General features: G+C 39.3%; 1 protein-coding gene and 1 non-coding gene across 4 annotated transcripts in view; one reads left to right on the top strand and one right to left on the bottom strand.

Moving 5' to 3' along the window:
• Positions 1–6939: 6939 nt before the first annotated feature.
• Bach1 (BTB domain and CNC homolog 1) overlaps positions 6940–19987 on the bottom strand; it is a 42589-nt gene continuing 29541 nt past the window's right edge. For all 3 annotated transcript variants that reach the window (XM_048803552.1, XM_015478688.2, XM_015478687.2), the window contains exon 5: positions 6940–10858. In XM_048803552.1, the coding sequence (XP_048659509.1) occupies positions 10433–10858 (426 nt within the window). In that variant the 3' untranslated portion in view covers positions 6940–10432. The remainder of the gene's footprint in view (positions 10859–19987) is intronic.
• Trnaa-agc lies at positions 10123–10195 on the top strand. The gene has a single exon. It is a non-coding gene; the product is annotated as a tRNA-Ala (tRNA).

Raw genomic sequence — 19987 nt, 5'->3', positions numbered from 1 at the left:
CTTTCTACTCGTGAATTCACCAAAACGAATCTAGCCTCTCAAGGAATCATCAGCTTTTTGTAGGCTGGAATCCAGAAATAGTCTGGTCAAAAGAATATACGGCACTTGTAAATCCTACAGGACAGTGTGTAGTTCCTCCTGGGGTGTGACAGAGTTTTGTGAATGGGTGAATGAGCTGCCTTCCAGAGAGGGCAGATCTTGCTCCATGGAAGGAGCCTTTGTTCCACCCAGTCCCTGAGAGTGAAAGTGGTCAAAAGCTAACCTCAGAGGCTGAGATGGGAGGACTGAACTGCTCTGCATATTCCAGAGAGAAGAAAGCAGGGGCCCTAGGGCCAATCCAGGCAGGAAGGAAGAGAGAGGAACCTAGGGATGGAACACAGCTGGAACGTCAGGAGGCTGGGCAGGCTGTGAATATTTCAAGATGAAGGGAGAGACCTTCAGAAAGGTCTATAGAATAGCTCTGAATTCATCTGTGTTGCTGCAATGTAAATAAAATATTTCCCAATTTTTCACCAAAGCCTAGCCTTTGCACAAAACTTAATGCCAGTTTATGAGAGTTGTGTATTTGCTTACTTAAATCGTGGAACTAAAGGAAGTCATTGAGTTGAATGCCTCTGTCAGCAATGTGTTAAACACAGAACAAGGCTTCTAATAAGCTGGACAGGTCTGACAGAAGGAAGTGCCTCAGACAGGGTGACCAGGAGCCCCTCAGCCAGTCACGGGGACACTTGCTCCCTGGAAATCCCCGACCCGGCCACCACCACAAAGCACTTTCAATGAGTATGTGTTGCACTGATTTGGATTTTCACAGGGTGGGAATGGAGGTTGGAGTCAGTCTTACCTTGACCTCAATGGCCAGAAGAAACAAGATGGAAGACATATGTGTAAGAAAACTTTATCTAAGGGAAATGAAGCAATTTTCTTTAGCTGTGCAGACATTAAGCATCGCAGCAAGGCATCAACCTAGGTCTGTCTTAACTCCAGTTCCATGCACTTTTTATTCCTGCCCACATTCCTCTGACTGAAGGGCTTGGATTTGTGCCTGAGTCATTGCCTAAGTTTGTGCACTTGCTTTTTTCCTTAAGTGCATACTTTGTACTCATTCTATTCCAAGTGTGCTGGCAGTAGTCTGCTCTCCAGACCCTAGTGAACACAAGACGACTCTATTAAGTGCTTGGACCAGCCAACTTCTCCCACTTTATCTTAGCAGCTATGTGTTCCACTCCTCGCTCCTATAAATTTCAAACTCCATCCTTCACTCCACATTTAGCTGCCCTCCCACATTCTTCTCATCAGTTTAGCAAAAACAGAACAGCCCGAGAAGATTCCTCAGTAGAGGGATCCTCAGTAGATGACATTTCCCACAGACCCCCCAAATTGGAGCCCTTAAATGTTAAAGTCTTCTAAAAACCAGAACAAAAGCTCAGATGAGGTCAAAACATGTTTTTCTTGTTCGCTAATTCTTTCTGCAGAAAAAAATTATGATGAAGTTTCTAATAGTCCTGTGCTAAGCATTTAAGGCCATTATGTAAATAAAAACAAGCAAAAAATAAATATGCTTATTTTAGAAAAGAAGATTCTTTGAGATCAAATCAGTCCAAAGAAAAATTCTGCGAGTTTCTTAAGTGGACCAAAGGGGCATTTCTTTAGAAAGATTAAATTCTACTAGATATTTTAATATTTAATATTACTGTGGGTATGATTAACAGGATTTCTTTGCATGAGAAGAATGTCATATCAGAAACTTGCATATCAAAAAATGTACTTAGAGTATTATTTAGGTCCAGTCTCCTGAAAGAGGGAAATTAACTGTTTAGGAAATAATTTGGGGGATGGTGATAAAATGTAAAATAAATGCTGAGAAGGAAAACAGTAACTGCAGAAAACATGGCTATGTTTAAATTAAAGAGGAATTTCAGTTTCTAAAATCTTGTTCATGGTTTTTTATTTACACTTGATAAACAATACAGATAACAGAGATAGGGACAGGAGGCAAAGTGTTTGCACAAGGCAATGCTTTGCTTTTAGACCTGAACCTCTGTTCCTTCTAGAGATGGAGTGAGAAGATGGAAGGGCAAGACTTTCTTTGGGGTTATCCTGCTGAGTCTCTTGAAAAAGTCTCAAAGCCCCCAGACTCACTGCCTCCACCATACTCCTCCTCACATTCCCCCTTGTGCTGTGGAAGGACAGCATCCCTTAACTTCTTTTCACTCCTTCCCTGAAGAGGTGCAGTTCCCTGGCTTACTGATAAATCTGGGGAGAATAACTGATGGTTTTCTGCCCAGCACATTCTTTCTCTTGGTATATGACTATCTCCAAATAGCACCAGCTGCTCTCTGCTCCTGCATACCCCCACGCCCCATTGCTGAGGGTAGGTGCAGTCAGTATAAGCAGTGCTGTGCAGCTTAGAGGAAAATCTCTCTTCATGGAAAGCAGGGGTGGGAAAAAGCTTACTTCCTTCCAAAAGTAGGAAGCAAACTGATAAGATCAATTTGCCTAATTCTGGAGTTTGCCTCTAGGCTGTTACTCTAAACTATTCCTCATTAGCAACTGAGGTTTTATTTTGGTTTTCCACCAATTTCCTGTATTTCTCTAGTTGTTCATCTATGGAATATGGAATGTTCATCTAGGAATATGAATGAAGCTTTTGGAAACCCAACACTTGAGGGCATTGTTCAGAGACTTAAATCAGAATAGAACTTGAGAGGTAGCACATCCATGAATTGTCAGCCATGGTGTGTCATGGAGACTTGTAGTGAGCAGTGGGTCTTCACAACAGTGAAATTGGTCTGGGTGAGAGGTCATAGACCAACCTGTCCACATTTTCCATCTGGAGGGTCACTGTGGAGGATGATGCTTTACTTTCAGAATGCAACTTTCTTTTTTTTTTTCTTTTTTTATTTTATTTTTTATTGTGGGTTGTTCAAAACGTTACAAATTTCTTGACATATCATATTCGACACTTTGATTCAAGTGGGTTATGAACTCCCACCTTCACCCCATACACAGATTGCAGAATCACATCAGTTACACATCCATTGATTTACATATTGCCATCCTAGTGTCTGTTGTGCTCCGCTGCCTTTCCCATCCTCCCCCCTCCCCCCTCCCCACCTCTCCCCTCCCCTCCCCTNTCCTCCACTGTATAACCCTGAGGGTCTCCTTCCATTACCATGCAATTTCCCTTCTCTCTCCCTTTCCCTCCCACCTCTCAGAATGCAACTTTCTGTGGAGTCCCAACTGTTCTCCATGGACCTCAGAAAAGCCAACTGGCCATGTCTAAGCAAAAGGCACCCAACCCCCACCAGAGAAGCAGGTCACCTCTCACAGGAATGGTGTGATTCCCTTGGGTACAGAGTGTACCATTGGATTCCAAGAACTCAGAGTGACTCAGCATTAATGATGGACACACACGATTACTCTGCGCAGTATTTGTGCCAACTGCTTTCAAAGCAAGCCAATCCCCAGCCATTAGAGCAGTTATCCCAGACAGAGCCATGGAAGACACTCTGTGGCTATCTGAGGGAAGGAAAATACATGGAGAATATCCTTGTATGGGCTTCCCTGAGGCCTGTCAGTCAATGCTTTCTTTTTGGAATCTACTACCTATGATCTTTGAGACCAATTGACAGATATTTCCCCCTCCCCCACTCCAATGGAGCAAGAGGCCTTTAAAAGTGAATATAATGTGGCATAAATTATGGACAGTGGCCTGTGGGTGTCCTAACACCATCAGCTCCATGGCTCTACAAGGGACAATGAACCCAGTGGCAGTGACCCTAGGTAGGGGAAGGAGCTCAACGTGCCACTGCTACAGTTGGGGGTGGGGGTGTATTAAGTAAAACGTGCTGCTTTTTGACTGCTTTCAGGGTGGCTGGGTTCCAGTGTACTACAGAGTGCTTGGAGGGTTCAAGCTTTCAACTAGTGGCACCCCACCAGTGAGCCCCAAATCCCACTGAGCATTCAGACTCAAAGAGGGAAGGGTAGAGGCATCAGCACTGGCTCCATGGGGCTCATCCATAGTTGACTTTGGATCACTTAAATCCATAGAGAGAAGCCATCCCCAGAAGGCAACTCTATTAGGCCTACAAAACCCATCAGGTCTGACAGTGCCCATACATGGGAAGGTGGGCTTGAAGCTCCTGAGGGAGACCTCAGTTAGTTAGGGGGCCAGAAGTACCTAGCTGGCAGAAGAAATGTCAATTAAGGCAACATGCAATGGTGAGACCAGAATGAAGTCCTGAGAGTTGTCCCAATGCAGACTAAGGAGAGGTTGTGAGTCCCAGGATACGAGGATCTCTCAGAAAACAAGATCTTCAGTTGTTGTATCCCTGTATACCACTGAGTTTCCATCCTTTGAATTAGGGATGGGAAATTTAAGACAGAGCTAATTTTCAGTTTTTGATTCAGAGTAGCCCTTAAATTTACTTATCGGGATTTGGTTGGATCCATTTCAGAGCCTCCTGGTAGCTCTAAGTCAGAGGATTATATTTCATATGTCTGCGATAACAGATATAAAGCCTGAAAACTGGCTCATTTCAAAACAAGTGTGGTTGTGAGGCCAAGACTGTGATAACTTATGATAACTCTTCCTACTCTGAAAGGTGAGCTCATCAGCCAGCCTTGAACATTGTCCTCCTGGAGCCCTGCAGGAAGCACCTGCCAGAGACAACTGCACCTCCAGCTTCCAAAAGAGCCTCAACCTCACCTAGGCATCAGAACTTCCTGGCTGAGACTAACCAAATGAGACATTTAGTAGAGTAGTTTTTACATATGTTTTTCATGAAGTGTTTGAACTTTGAACTCATGTGGGCAAGATAATTTAGTTATTTAATTCCTTTAACGTCTTCAAATCTTAAAAATTTTTGAGCTTCTTCTATATTTTTCCACCCCTAAAAGTTGAATAAAAGGGAACCAGTGTTTGGTGGTATACTCCTGTAATCCCAGTGGCTCAAGAAGCCGAGGCAGAAGAATCACAGGTTCGAAGCCAGCCTCAGCAACTTATCAAGGTTGTAAGCAACCTAGTGAGACCCTGTCTCAAAATAAAAAATTAAAGGGCTGGACGTATGGCTCAGTGGTTAAGTACCCCTGGATTAAAAAAAAAAAAAGTTGAATAAAAGAAGGGGATTCCATTTCAAATTTGGTATATCACTATTATCTGACAACCTTTCATGCACTTTCTTATGGAAATCTTTCTGCATTGGGATTTAATCTCAATGTGTAATACCTCTCTGATATGTGACAATGGACACTGAGGCAGGGACAGTGACAATGGACAGTGACGCAGGGAATTAGGGATGGGAAATGTAGGAGGGAGTTAATTCTCACCCACTGGTATATAGTGGTCTTTGAACTTATTTACTTAGTAAGTAAATAAGTTTTAAATTTGTTCCAGAGCCTTCTGGATCCCAAAGACTCAAAGTAATTCAGCATTAATGATGGACACACACGATTCTCTGTGCAGTGTTTGTTCCAGAGCATTCTGAGAGAACAACTATCTACCATCCACTACAACCCCAGGAAGTGGTAGCCAAGGCTGGTCTTGGGAAGCATCCTCAAGGGGCTAAATGGCCTGTTGAGCAATGGTTAAGTCCAGTGGGACAATGGTTAAGTCCAATGCTACCAGAAAACTGGAGAATGTTAACAGGAACACACTTCCCTAAGCCAGGTCTTCAGAAAAAGCATTCCCTTGAACACCCTCCAGACCTCTGTATCCCTTCCTCAGAGGCTCTAAGCCTACTCAGCTCCACGCATCCTGGTCTCCATTGCCTTCCTGTAGAGAGAACATGTTATTGCTGCCACAGGGCGCTGCACCTGAGGATGGGCTGGGGTGACTGGTAGATGGGTAGATCTGCCTAACTCCAGAATTCTCTCCTGGAAAATCACGGAGCTAAAAGCTAGAAAGCCATGGTTCCATTCTGTCCTGAATCTGCAAAAGTTTAAAACCCTAACTGGGAAAAGAATGCTATTTACTGGCCTTCCTCAAAAATCTTAACACCTACTACTTAGCACTTCTGTTGTTCTTAACACCCTTCCAGTCTGACCTCAGGCTGCTGGTAACTCAATTCCAGGGTGCAAGGCAACATGCAAGATGCACACTGGTTAAGGACGGCTGACCTCAAAGTCTTCGTCTAGATTGAGCCTCTCATGGCCCAGGTACACTCCAGGTTTGTTCCAGGCCCGCCTTTGTCCAGAGACCATCCTTCTCTCTATTCAGACTGAACTCCCTTTCAAAGCTTGGTGAAATCCCATGTGTCTTATTCCCTCCTCTCCAAATTCTTGGAGCCATCACACGGCCTCACTTGACTGTTTACTGACATGCCATCCTGATTCCATCAATATGTCAGGGTTGCTCAACATCAGCACCCCCAGTGGATCATGGGATGTTTGGTAGCACCCAGACCTCTGATGGCAAATTCTCCCCCTTCAGAGCTGCTATTACTAGACCAGAAGACCATGACAAAACACTGGGCCCTGTTAGAAACTGAATCTAACAGGATTACTGACTCAGTGGGTTGTGTTTAAAAATCAATGAGCGGTGGAGATAAAACCCTGTAAAGGCCCATCACTCAAAGACAGAAATCTAGTTAATCTGATGCAAGATTCAAATCTGGACTTCCTAAAACACCTGAGTCCTGGGAATATCTTTTTCAGGTGTGATAATCAACTAATGAAAATTTCTCTCCTATCAATGACAGTCTTATACTTCTGATTACCAATCAAAAGATCCAAATTAGTAAAATGACAGGAAAGGTGAGAAAACAGAATGGAATGCACAACTCTATTCAACTAAAAGTGATTTTAGAGAATTTTATTTTATGGTTAATTTTTCATGAACATTATTTATAGTTTTACTACATTTAGATAAACACCTTAAGAAGAAAATGTAAATTAAATACTATGAAAGTGTACTCTTAATGAAACATGGTTTTAATAGGATATGGATATATAAGTCTAGTGGTTTTATTGCATTGTTAGAAAATTATAATATGAAAGATACAAAAAAATCAACAATGTTATTATTTCTGTTTATTTTACAATCAGTATGCCATCTTTTACCATATGGCTTTAAATTTTTATGCTATCCAACCGGTTTCAAAGAATAGTTTATTACATGCCTTAATAAAACATTTAAAATATTTACAAGTTCAAAATAGATGCTTCGTAACTGAAAAAAGTTCACCTGAGAATTCTTTATAACATTGCCATTTGTTTTTCCAAGTTGTTAACGTGGCTGAATGTCCACATGCAATCTATATTGTCTACTGCATCAAATACTTTTAATTCCTTACTTAAAACTGATTAAGCATTAAGTGAAACTGTTATAAAACTTACAGATGGAGAACCAAGTTTATATCCACAATTGTTTCGAATATAACAATTTAACAAATTATTCGTTATAACTATTGAAATAAGAAAAATTTTAAGGTAATATGATTTTACTGAGCTTTAAAAAAAATCATCAAGCACTGAGAAGGCCGGTTCATAAAATAAGGAACAATGATCATGTAAATATGCAATATACAAACTGAAAATGACATTTTCAAAATTTTGCATGAAGGAAAAGGCATACACTGTATACACATAATCCTATCATTTGTCTTCAGCAGCCTCAAAAAAAATTGCCTTGAAACAAATTTTCTTAGAAAAAACTTCTTTAGAAGTTAACGTCAGAGTAGGCATAAATGTGTAATGCTATGCAATATATAGAAAACTTCCCCACCTTATGGCCAAAAGACAAAGATTAAAATCTTTCCTGTCCATCTATAATACAACTTGAAAATCATGTAGGTATGAGGTAGTGTAGTTATTGTATTACATGCTGGCTATTAAAAGTTATGCTAAATTTAAGAAATATTACACTTGGCCAATTATCAGATACCATTAAAATAAATCCTTAAAGCTAAACTTCATAGGTAGAGAGAAATTTAAACCAAGTGCCTTAAAATTTATATTTAAACTGTGAAGACAACTAGGTTTTATCATAAAACAGTAACTTTTCAAAGCAAATATATACAGTTGCAATTAAAGCAAAAGATTATTTAACATTTGCAAAAACTGAGGGACAGACAGCTGAGTGTACAATGAGGTAGGAAATCAAGGATTCCATTGGCTTGTATAAGACTTTACACTTTGTAAACCAGGAAAGTTTTTATATTATTTTATATGTGAAGTTGAAATTTAAAATTACAGATATCAAAGAAATAGCTACATGGGGAGGTATGTATATATATACACACGTACAATTCTTTCATGGGACAGGATGCATTATAGAACGGCCATTCTCCCTGACAAGTTGAGTGTACTTCTGAAAGCCTCCAGAAAACAATCCCAACTAATTTTCTCTTCCAAGTCAATAACAGAGAGAACATAACAACACTGAAGAGAGACTAGTGATATCTGCTCCAAGGCCCCCTCCCCCCACAACCCCACGAACAAGAGTAATGTTCAACAAATTACTCTGAAATACTGAGACTGGTCCCCATATTCTCTCAAGGCAATACCCTACTTGCTTCCAAATCATGCACACACAGTGGGTGGTCATCTCCCCTGTAAGCTACCTGGGCCCTTCACTGAAGGTGCAGTCTAGAGAAGTATCACTTTCAAGACATCTGACTAGATGAAATAAAGTACTTTCTATTCCAAATAAACTACTTTGTACCCTTGGAAACTGGGTTCCATTTGTCTTCAGCAGCCTCATATTTCTGCAAATGTGAATACATTATCTGAAATGCCTGGGACCAGATTGTGTCAGATTTCAGATATTTTTTTTGGAAAAAAAATTTATGTTTTTGAAAAAAAATTATATATGTAAAAAATGAGATATCCTGGGGACAGGATCTGAGTCTAAACACAAAATTGATTTGTTTCATATACACCACAGCCTACAGTTACTTCAAATTTTGTTGTGTGTGCTCATGTTTGAGTGCTACCTGTACATGAGATCAGGTATGGAATTTTTTGCTATGGTATCATGTCAACATTCAAAAAGTTTCAGATTTGGGAGCATTTTGGATTTTCAATTAAGGATGCTAACCCTGTATATTTTCTTTTTTAATTGTTGAGGTCTATACCTTGCATCTGACTTTCAAATCTGCAATCCCAGAATGGTTTAAGCATTACTGCAAAATGTTATGGGATAGTTACTCAGATTGTAAATACATTTTATGATAGGATCAAATAAAGACAAAGACTGATTTTTAAAGACAAATGATCTGTGTGCCTTTATGCAGCATCAAAATAGGGAAAGAAAATAGAAATAAATCTGGTTCCCAAATGCAAACCCATAAACAAACAAGATTAAGTTTCATCCTTTTTCACAAACCTGCAGAGTTATAGATACACTGTTAACTAAAATAATGCTTTTTAGAAGTATACCATAGGACTTTAAAAATAGCATGAAAAATGAATTGCACTCCTGGTAAGTGTAGGTAATCCCCAACCTACTGCCATGCCTGCTTTCCTGGCATACGTGACTTAGGGCAGAAAAGTGAACAGTCTTCTATTTTGGCAAGCTCCCCTGGATCCCAGATCAGGCTGCCAGTACACACACTCAGGTGATGACATCCTGAATCCCGACTCTCCTGGCATGGGGCAAGAACATCAGGAAACAGAAATTTCATAATGAGCTCAGATGGAGAAGATACTGAAGAGGGGAAAAGAGGGAAAATGATACTTATCTACTACTGCAGTGCAGCCAGAAATTCTATAGTCAATAATAACAAAGAGGAGCAGAAGCCTCTGCCTTGGGTCAACCCTTGCCTGCTCCTAGATCCTCCCTAGGAGTCTCCTGGTTCTGGCAGAGGCTGCAGGGGAAAGTTCTGGGATTCAGCAAGAAGACTTACTTTTCACACTGCAGCTCTGCACAAACATTCCCCATGCTGACACCCACCTGCTGTGTAGACTGGAACTCTTATTAGCAATGCTTGGGGAGATATTTTCTTTAAATCAGTACATTGCAAAAAGGTCAATTTTTAAACTTCTGCAGGCTGCTTCTTCAGTAGGAGCTATCTGGAAATGTTTCAAGCTGTTAGACTGTTTGACATTCTGCAGTTTTCATTCTCATGGTCATTTTGAATACTGGGAAATTATTTTATTCTTTAAAATGCAAGTATTAGGGCTGGGGATGTAGCTCAGTTGGTAGAGTGCTTGCCTAGCATGCACAAGGCCCTGGGCTCAATCCCCAGCACCACCACACACACAAAATAAATCAGATTTCCACATGTGATTTTTCAGTATCTGGAAAACAAATCATTTCTGTGTCTTGTGGAAATCAAGGCGAAATCAGGGTTGACTGGAGAGAAATTTCCTGAACAGAAAGCTAGGAGGGGAAAACACAATATTGATAAGTAAAGGATGGCCTTACTAGGCTTTCAAGACAATGCCGAACTTCAGTAGAAAATCTGCGGGGCTGGAGGAAGGGAGTCCAAGTTTACTCATCAGTAGTACATTTATCAGTCATCTGCTGACAGAAGTCGGAGATCCCACCACTCTGCCTCTGCTCCACCTGCCCGGCTGGATCGGAGGCTGCACTGGAAATGGACTCCTGCCCCCGGATGTAGCCGGCCTCACTGCTTCTTCTCCCATCGGGAGGCAGCACAGCTGGAGGCCCATCAGAGAGACTGAAAATTGATGGTACCGAGGGTTCCCCATCGGGAGTACTTTTTCCTTTTTCAGAAATTAAAAACGAAAGTGGGCAATCGGAAGCAGAGTACTTGGCGAGGATCTGTATTTGCTCTTGACTCAGAGCTGCTTCTTTACAGACTTTCTGGCAAAGCCCAGTCAGGTTCTGCTTTGTCTCACCCAGAGTGGACAAAATGTGGTCTCTCTCCTTCAACAGGCTCGCCTTCTCATTTTGCTGTGACGGGGGAAAGAGAAAACCGTGACTGAGATTTCTTAGCTCAAGCAACATTTCTATGGCAATGAACATGCAATGTCTCCTTATTAAATAAGAAGACAGGGAATTTTCCTTTTCAAAACATATGTTAAATGCCAAGAGTACTGAATCTCTTGAGTCAGACATCTTAGAATTCGGAATTTTTCAGATTTAGATAAAAGAGTGGGCATACATATAATTCCTTCAGCTGGTCTGGGGCAGTACCCCACTATCAAACCTCTATATTTTTAAGCAAAACAGCAAAATACCAAATAAAGCACAAAGTAGGGGGAAAACTCTGTGTTATCAATTTAGGTGAGTTTAGGACCAAGAGTTTGTAACAAACTTGCAGTTTTCAGAGTTTTTTGTATTTGAACATTGCACTTCTGCAGACAGACTATAAAAAAAGAACAAAACACCGTAAGTACAGTCTATAGTGTTTCACTAAGGAGACACCATTGTAAGATTCAAGTAAAGACTGCTTTTTTGAGTAGTTGATTTGTGCCAAATATGATACAAAATGTTTTAAAATACGCAATTTCAGTAAATAATCCACACACTGATTGTTGATTTAAACCCATTTAATAGATAGAACTAATAGTTTAGCGTGTCAAAAGACAGAAAGCAAGGGGGTAAATTCCAAAGTGTTAAGAACCTGGGAAGAGTAATTTTTTTTTTAATTTCTTATTAAGTAGATTTTATTTTTTATAACAGTTTTAGATTTACAGAGAAGAGAATATCATTACCATATACCTACATCTAGTTCCCCCTATTATACACATTACATTAGTATGGCACATTTGTTGCAACTGATGAACAAATGTACTAATACAACACAATACAAATATGTTAATAGATTATTGGATGTCCTTTTTTTTCTCTTTTACATTTTCTTTATTTTATTTTTTAAATTTAAAAAATATGACAGTGGAAGAGTAATTCTGTTTGTTATTTTTGTTATTATAATTTTTACAAATCTTACCCCTACAAAAATCTATCATAGGATTTTTCCAAAAGTTTTCCTGGTTCCTGCCTTTCTGTCCATGACACTCACTACTCATCCCACCTCATCCTTCATATTCTACCGTTTTATTGCTGCCAATCTAATGAGAGCTAGGAGACCTAATAAGCTGTTTATAAAGTTAGAGTAAATAAATGTTGATAAAAGGTCAAAGGTTTCCCTTATGATATTTAGGAAAACTTTCTTGGAAAACCAGGACATGTTTTGCTTCTTTCTGCTTGCTGACGGAGAGCTGGTGCTGCCAATTAACAAGGAGATGGGTTATTTCATAGTGCTAATCTGTAACTGCTGTCCTTCAGAGTCTCTGCTGGCACACACACACACACAAAAAATAACTAAAATAGTATTAGTATTTTGCTTAATACAAAAGTACTGTTAAGACATTTAGGGACTGAGGACATAGCTCAGTGGTAGAATGCTTGCCTAGCATGTGTACAGCCCTGGGTTCAATCTCCAATATCACCAAAAAGATGATGATCAAAGTTTTGTATTAAAAAAAAATCCTACAAAATTATGTAAAAACTCAATTTTTGATAGTTTTAAAAAATATTTTAAGGTCATCTAATATTTTGAAAAGACATGAAATTAATACAAAAACTAAATTTTTATATTGCAAAGTATTTTCCAAATTGTTTGGATTTATATAAAATAGCTTTGTTTCAAAACAAAAATAGGTAGAGGTCAAAAATGAGTCAGAGTGTGCCTGTGTGTAACCAAGATCACGGCTCAGCTAGTACACTTTTTCTTATGCAGTGTTCGTCAGTTATAAAATCAATCTGTCAGATCCTCTGCAGGTGCTGAGAAGGCAAGAACAGTCCCTACTACTACTTGTCCTGAGAAGGAAACATTTGATGCAATTTGTACTCTTGCTTTTTATGGCTTCTCAGAAGCTAATCCAAATGAGGATGGAAGCAAAGCTCCTATAACAAAGTAAGAAATACCTTTCTCTAGTCATAGCCAAAGATGAACCTGTTTTAAATGGCAACAGAAAAAATTTCAACTTAACTGGTTAAGCAAAATGAATTACCTGAGCTTCTTCCTACAAGCACCTGCAGATGCTATGAGGATTTTGAATATTTTACAATTTCTGCATCTTCATGTAAATATCCATATGCTCTTTAAATATTCTCACCCCTCCTATACCACTAAATAAGGGATGACATCATTTGTTAAGTACTTGCCATACAAGATAGCTTGCTTCTTCACAACAACTTAACAAACAGGTACAATTCTGAAACTCTACATGATTACTCCCATAAACTAAATATTCCCCTCTGTTTCTTCCCACTTCAAGCTAACCCTTACAGAGCTGTTTCTAGGCAATTAGCTGATGTTTCCATTTCATTTTAAAACAAATTTGCTATGATAGTCATATTAATAACTGAGAGATAAATGAATAAAAATAATCCAGTTTAATCATGCCATGACATCATTACAAAAGACACCTCCCAATCGTACTATCAGTGTCTTGTACCTATTTCTACAACACATTTAAATTTTCTTATAAAGCAATTATATAAATCAGGTTGTGATACTATACCTGTCATCACAGATCTACAAAAAAAAAGAAAAAACAAAGAATAAAAGTGGTACTTTGGTGCCAGTGTATGCCTTAAGCCAAAAAAACAACTTTATATCTAAAGTCCCTATTTTTGAACAGCTAGTGTAAAATTTCATTCAACTATAAGAAGGGTTTGTCAAAACTCTAAATATAACTCACCCAATAAAGATATGAAGCATAAGAATTTGGCACCAGAAGAGCCAGACAACAATGACAGCTTATTTTAAGGTAGAGAGTACTGACAGCTAGAAAACAGTCACTTATGGTTCCTTATGACAAAAAAGAAAAAAGAAAAGAAAAAGAAAAATGGCCCCTGAAAACATGAACAGAAATGCTCAATTCCTCTCATAAGACAGAGAAAATAAAGGCTACCATGAGACACCAATTCTCACCATCAGATTTGGCGGGGGTCGGGGGGTGGGGTGGAATCAAAAGCTAAGGAAAGCAAAACAGGACCACTGAGGAGGGGAGCTTGTTAATGTCTGACAGTATTACATGTGCCCCTGCCCTCAACCCAACAACCCACTTCTGGGAATCTATCCTAAATACTCCATTTCTCTACACCAGAAAAGGGAGCCTATGACCGGGCCCTTTTCACCCCAAATGACTGGGCCAATCACATGTCCTGCAGCCACAGGGGAGTGTGACAGAGCTGTACAAGAGTGACGACCTCTCTGAACTGAGAAACATATTCCCTGGAAATACTTCTTAAGTGCAAAGATACAACAGTGTGTATAAAATGTGCAGAAAGGGTAATGAGAATACACATGAAATATTCACGTTTCTAGCAAAAGAAATACAGGGGGTGGGAGTGCAGGTGGGGATCCAGAAACAGATAAAGATATTCACTACAGGAAAATAGGGAACAGGGAAAGAAAGAGATCGGGGCTCTGGAGTATGTCTTTTTTAAAACACAGTTTTAACTTCGAACCATATAAATGTACACATTCAAAGCTAAGCTTAAAAAATGCAAAGGGTATCCTACTAATATAAACAGAAACAAATTATTGGCATATCAAAAATTGACAACAAAATTCAGATAAGGTTAAATTATCATGTTTTGGAATATATTTAAGAACAAAAAAGGGAACCAAATCTCAAATTTTACTCAATTCGTTATCATTTGTCACTTTTATATGTATCTTTATACTAATATAATTGAAGCCAAGATTTTCCCTGTAAACAATGAGACAAAATACTTTTTTGAAAACCTAGGACAGATTTCTCATAAAAATGTCTCACTTTTGACATTTATCTGATTGTTTTTCCATAGCTTTAGCTCATTTTTCCATCCTTTCATTTTATGCATACTGGAAGTGTTTGAGTTACTGAGATGGAACATTTCCTGGTGTTCTTTCAATCATACTGTGCATCACCTGGGGAGGCATATTTTGTCTGGGTGTCCCACCCCGGCAGGTGGGAATTGCCAGGTTTCTTCATTTTCAAAGTTCCATTTTTTGCCCCTGTAATTTCCCAGAGACAAGTGAAGAGACACATGGGTACTTGGTACACATCATCTCCCCCAGTGCTCCTACATCGTTTGGTCTTCAGCATGTGTTGATGGGCTCTCCAGCGGGGATTATAAAGTAGTGATTTTTCTGATTCTTCCATTTCATTTACATTTATTGGTTAGCATTCCTTTTTAAATAGAAGTTTCTTTACCTTTTCCCTTCCCTAAGACACTGTACTATCACCATGGACTTGTGGATTAATATTTTTCTAACTCAGTTTGTTACAATTAATAGTAATCATTAGTCTTTCTGGTGTTGGATTTTTATGTTCTCTCTGTACCTGGCGAGGGAGGGTCCCTTCAAGCCATCATTGTCCTTCTGACATGACCCCATTAAAGCTTCGTGCCATCTAGCACATACTACAGGCTTACCTTCTACTTCTCTTGTCCCAAGTTTTGGAATCACTCATCTCTCCAAAACACCCTAGCTTTTCTTTTTGAGTTAGGTTTTAGAATTTGGAAAGCATAATGGCTGCTGGAGTGTTACTTCTTATGGCCCTTTTCAGTGGACAGAGCTGGGAAATCTGTATACCTGTGTGTGTGTAAAATCATGAGCTGGGTGCAGTGGCACATACCTGTAATCCCAGGGACTTAGGAGGCTGAGGTCATAAGCAACTTAGTGAGACCCCATCTTAAAACAAAAACTAAAATAAAAAGGGTTGGGAATGTATCTCAATGGTAAAGCACCCCTGGGTTCAATCCCCAGTACCAAAGAGAGAAACAAAGACAGAGGGGCAAAACACCCAGGTCTGAGTAGCCAAATGGATAGTATGTGGTTTTTTATTGTACCATTCGTTAACTTTTCTGTAAGCTTAAAATTTTCAGGTGGGGTGCCAGGGATGAGGAATTAGAGATGAAGCTTAAGAAAAAATGAACACATAAATTTAGGTTCTATGAGACTGTGAAGACTGACCATGTCTTACTCATCTTGAGTTCTTGGTATTTAGCACAACATTTAACACGCAGATAACTTACCAAAAAAAAAAAAAAAATTAGGATTATTCGATTTAAAACACCACTAGTATTTATTGGGCCCTGAACATGTGTTGAGTAGTACAAAAAGCTTTCTATCCTCAATCTCATCTGATCCATGCATGAACACTGTGGTAGATACTATTCTTGTCCCCTTATTACCCCTGGGGGAATGTGGGTCTTGGAGGTGAAACCATTTTCCAGGCAGGGCAAGTTTTCTACCTGTTTTGACTCCAAAGCCTCAGTGCTCTAGTACAAAGGTTAAAGCACATTGCCCATGTCTTGAACACTGCTAGGAAACACGAGTTCCCAGGCCCTCACATAGGTATGGAACAGGGCTAAGGAATGTCTTTAAGGGGTGCCCCCAGCTAACTCCGATGCTTTGGTACACAGATGGCATTCAAGAAGTGCCACTCATAATACTACATGTATAACCAGAAGAATGAGAAGTTATGTAAGATGTATCAAAATGCATTACTGTCATGTATAACTATTTAGAATTAAAAAAAAAAAAAAAGCAGCAGGTGCTGGGGTTGTGGCTCAGTGGTAGAGCGCTTGCCTAGCATGTGTTAGGTACTGGTTCAATTCTCAGCAACACGTATAAACAAATAAAGGTCCATCAACAACTAATAAAATAAAAAAGAAACAAACAAAAAAAGAAGTGTCACTCAGAGGCACCACAGAGTGATGGGGCATGTTCCAGAAGGACCTTCAGGGGTATGTTTTAGTACAGCAGCCAATAAAATATGACTGGTATAAATAGAACAGGTTTATTTTTAATCAAATGCCATCTCCAACACATGTGAACCACTAAGGATGGATGAGGGTGCTTTACTCTTGGCTTGTCACAATAGACAAAGGTGAAAAAACAAAATGGTGTCTGAAAACCTCAACTCGAGCTTTTGTGATTATTCTGATTTATGATCACTTGTAAGTTGGCACCAATCAACAATATTTGAGGCTAAAAGAAATACATTTTGGTAATTAATATTTCCCTTTTCTTGAAAAAAGCAAGGTCCTCTTCATCTCAGAATGAATGTCCTTTTCTTTAGAAAGCAAGGTCCTCTTCATCTTATCTCTTCTTGTTTGATACCAAATGATTATAGAAACGTATATATTCTACCTTCTGAATTAATCTTCCAGAAAAGAATAAACTTGGACCTTGTAAAGAATCCTACATAGACAAGGGCTTCATAAATCAAACACATTAACAGAAGCTGAATGATTTTTCAACTCTGTTCAAAGACCTTATATTTATCAGTTTAAAAAGTTGTGTTATTGGTTTGTGTATTATGCATATTCAACCCTTGCAGTAAAATGATGCTGAATTAATGTCTAACCCTCAATATCCTATTAAAAAAAAAGTTCAAGTCAACATCAATTTACCTATCACGTAAGTATATGTCTTTTCTTCAAAGATTCATTAGAAACTGACAGAACATCTTGTTGAGAAATAAACCTACTTTTTGAATGGAAACTGACAACTCCCTTTGACTTTCTCAGCAAAATGAGACTCTAGGAAAGTTTCCTTTCTGCCTGATGCATTTCACTTAAATTTTTGAATGATTATTCTCTTGTAACCAAAACACATTTTTTCATGTGCTTATCTATCCAGTCTATCATGCTGTTATACTCTCAGAACCAATGTGGGGCTGACTGAACAAGGTAATAAATACTGTGAATTTATTTATGTTAAATCCAATTAATCATTGGATATATGCAAATGGATGAAACAAGCTATTTCCCTTACATAAGTTTGCTAAAAATCCAATCAGACCATGAATACTGGAAACACTGATTAGTCTACATGCCATACTACAAATATCTGTTCACATTCCTCCATCTTCTCAACTCTCAAGACTACTAAGGACAAAACTGTGGCTGTAATTCCTCCTGGTTCTTTTTACAAAAGAGACATAACATAACCCTTAACAGGGTCCAAGTGAACTTCTTATGGTAAGTAGAGCCATGTGCTGCTTAATGATGGGGATATGTGCTAAGAAACATGCTGTTGGCCATCGTGTCATTGTATCACAGAGCATACCTAACAAACCCAGGTGGCACAGGCCATGCCACACTTAGCTCTAAGGCACAGCTTGTTGCTGAGGCTAGGAAACCCATGTGGCACATCAGTGTACTGCTTGTTGACAACTGTAACATGCTGTAGGTATTTGTATATCTACATGTACCCAAACATAGAAAAGGTACAGCAAAAATACTGTATAAAAGATAAAAAATAATAATAATAATGGCACACCCATGTAGGGCAATTACCATGACTACAGCTTGCAGGACTAGAAGCTGCTATGGGTGGGCAGGTGAGCAGGGGTATGAAGGCCTAGGACAGTACTGTACTTCCAGAATTTGTAGAATTAGGCTACACTAAGCTAATAAAATATATTTTTATTTCTTCAATAAATTAACATTGGCTTATTGTAACTTTTGTTTTTTTATATGCTTTTTTTATTCTTTTGTAATAACATTTAGCTTAAGAAAGAAACACACTGGGAAGCCATACAAAAGTATTTTCTCTCTTAATGTCCTTATTCTAGAAACTCTTTTCTATTATTATTATTATTATTATTATTATTATTAGCATCTTTTAAATGTTTTTGTTCAAAACTAAGACACACATGAGCCCAGGGCTACGAGGGTTAAGGACTGTCAGTATTACTGTCTTCTGCCTCCACTTTCTGCCCCACTGGAAGGCCTACAGGGGCAATAGCACATATGGGGCTGTCCTCCGTGACAGCAATACCTCTTCTGGAGCACCTCGTGGAGGACCTGCTGAGGCTCTTAAGAATCAGGTCTCACTCCTTTCAGAGACATGTCCAGGGCGGTTAGCTTGGTTTGTTTCTGGTTTTCTTCATGAATCTATTTGCTTGCAAGTAGACAGTGCATCATGAGCATTCCTCCCTATTAATGAGAACCATCTTGTGTACCATGTTTTCAAACTTTTAAAGGAGCTTGTTGAGGTCTGCAAAAGCTTCTGCTAAACTCTTCACTGTGATTTCCCTGGGGTTTCTTCTCCTGTAGTGTTTTTTTCCTCATGCATTCTCTTCAACTGTGCATTCACTCTGCAACAGGGATTTGTTTTCATCTGAGAAAAACACCTACAGCAGGACAGAAATGTAACTGGAGTTTGCCTGTAAGAATCACTAGAACTGAGTAGTGGTGAAGGACTGAGTATAGAGTTCAGGAAAGCTGAAACACACAGCAAGTCACTCCACACACAGACACCAGCATGACTGGGGGTCCTCTGGAAGCAGCCCAAGATCACACCAAGCTGCAGGTGCAGCAGGCGTGTCAGGCCATCACTCCTCCAGTCCAGAAAGGAGGGCTCTTGGCTCTTTTGCTGCTTTGTCCCTGCTCTCCAGTCACAGGACACTGTGCCTAATTAAGCCAATTAGTTGCTCTCTGCCTTGGGAATTCAGAACTGACTAAAGTGTACTCTCTGCCTGTACTGGTCCCCGGAGGTGAGCAAAGCCATTCAGGAGGTGTACAGCAGCCACTCTTCCCACACACTGAGGAGCACACAAGCCACTTTCAGGGCGAAAGGGGAAGTGGCTGCAAAGATTTTTAATTCTGTCAAAATTTCTGAGAAAAAATTACTTTGTATTGACAATAACCAGTACTTATTTTACTGACCATATGCAAAAACTCTTGTTAGGATGATAACTAGTGTGCAGGTAAGGTTCAAACCAGTTTAAAGTTTAGGCAAAGGTATTAGGAAGGAAGCCAATTATAGAAAATTGAACACTGATGAATAATAATAGGGCCATAATAAGAAATGTGTAAAAAGTTCTTCACATCAAACTCATCTATTCTTCATAAATGAGCACCTTCTCTATTAAGTAGAAAGTAACATTATCCCATTTACAGATGAGAAACATGACTCACAGACAAACCAAATGGCCTAACTGAAGACACTAGTGTCTGATGCAGAGCTCCACACTGCTCACCACTTCACCTCCCGTCTCTCTCTGCTGCAGCAAAGGCAGAGTGGGTGGAAAGCCCAAAGAAAATAGCATGCGTCTTTATCTTACA

The sequence above is a fragment of the Marmota marmota genome, unplaced genomic scaffold, assembly GCF_001458135.2.
Source record: "Marmota marmota marmota unplaced genomic scaffold, marMar, whole genome shotgun sequence".
Classification (NCBI taxonomy): domain Eukaryota; kingdom Metazoa; phylum Chordata; class Mammalia; order Rodentia; family Sciuridae; genus Marmota; species Marmota marmota.
The sequence above is the reverse complement of the archived record's forward strand: the minus strand, read 5'-3'. Positions and strand labels throughout refer to the sequence as shown.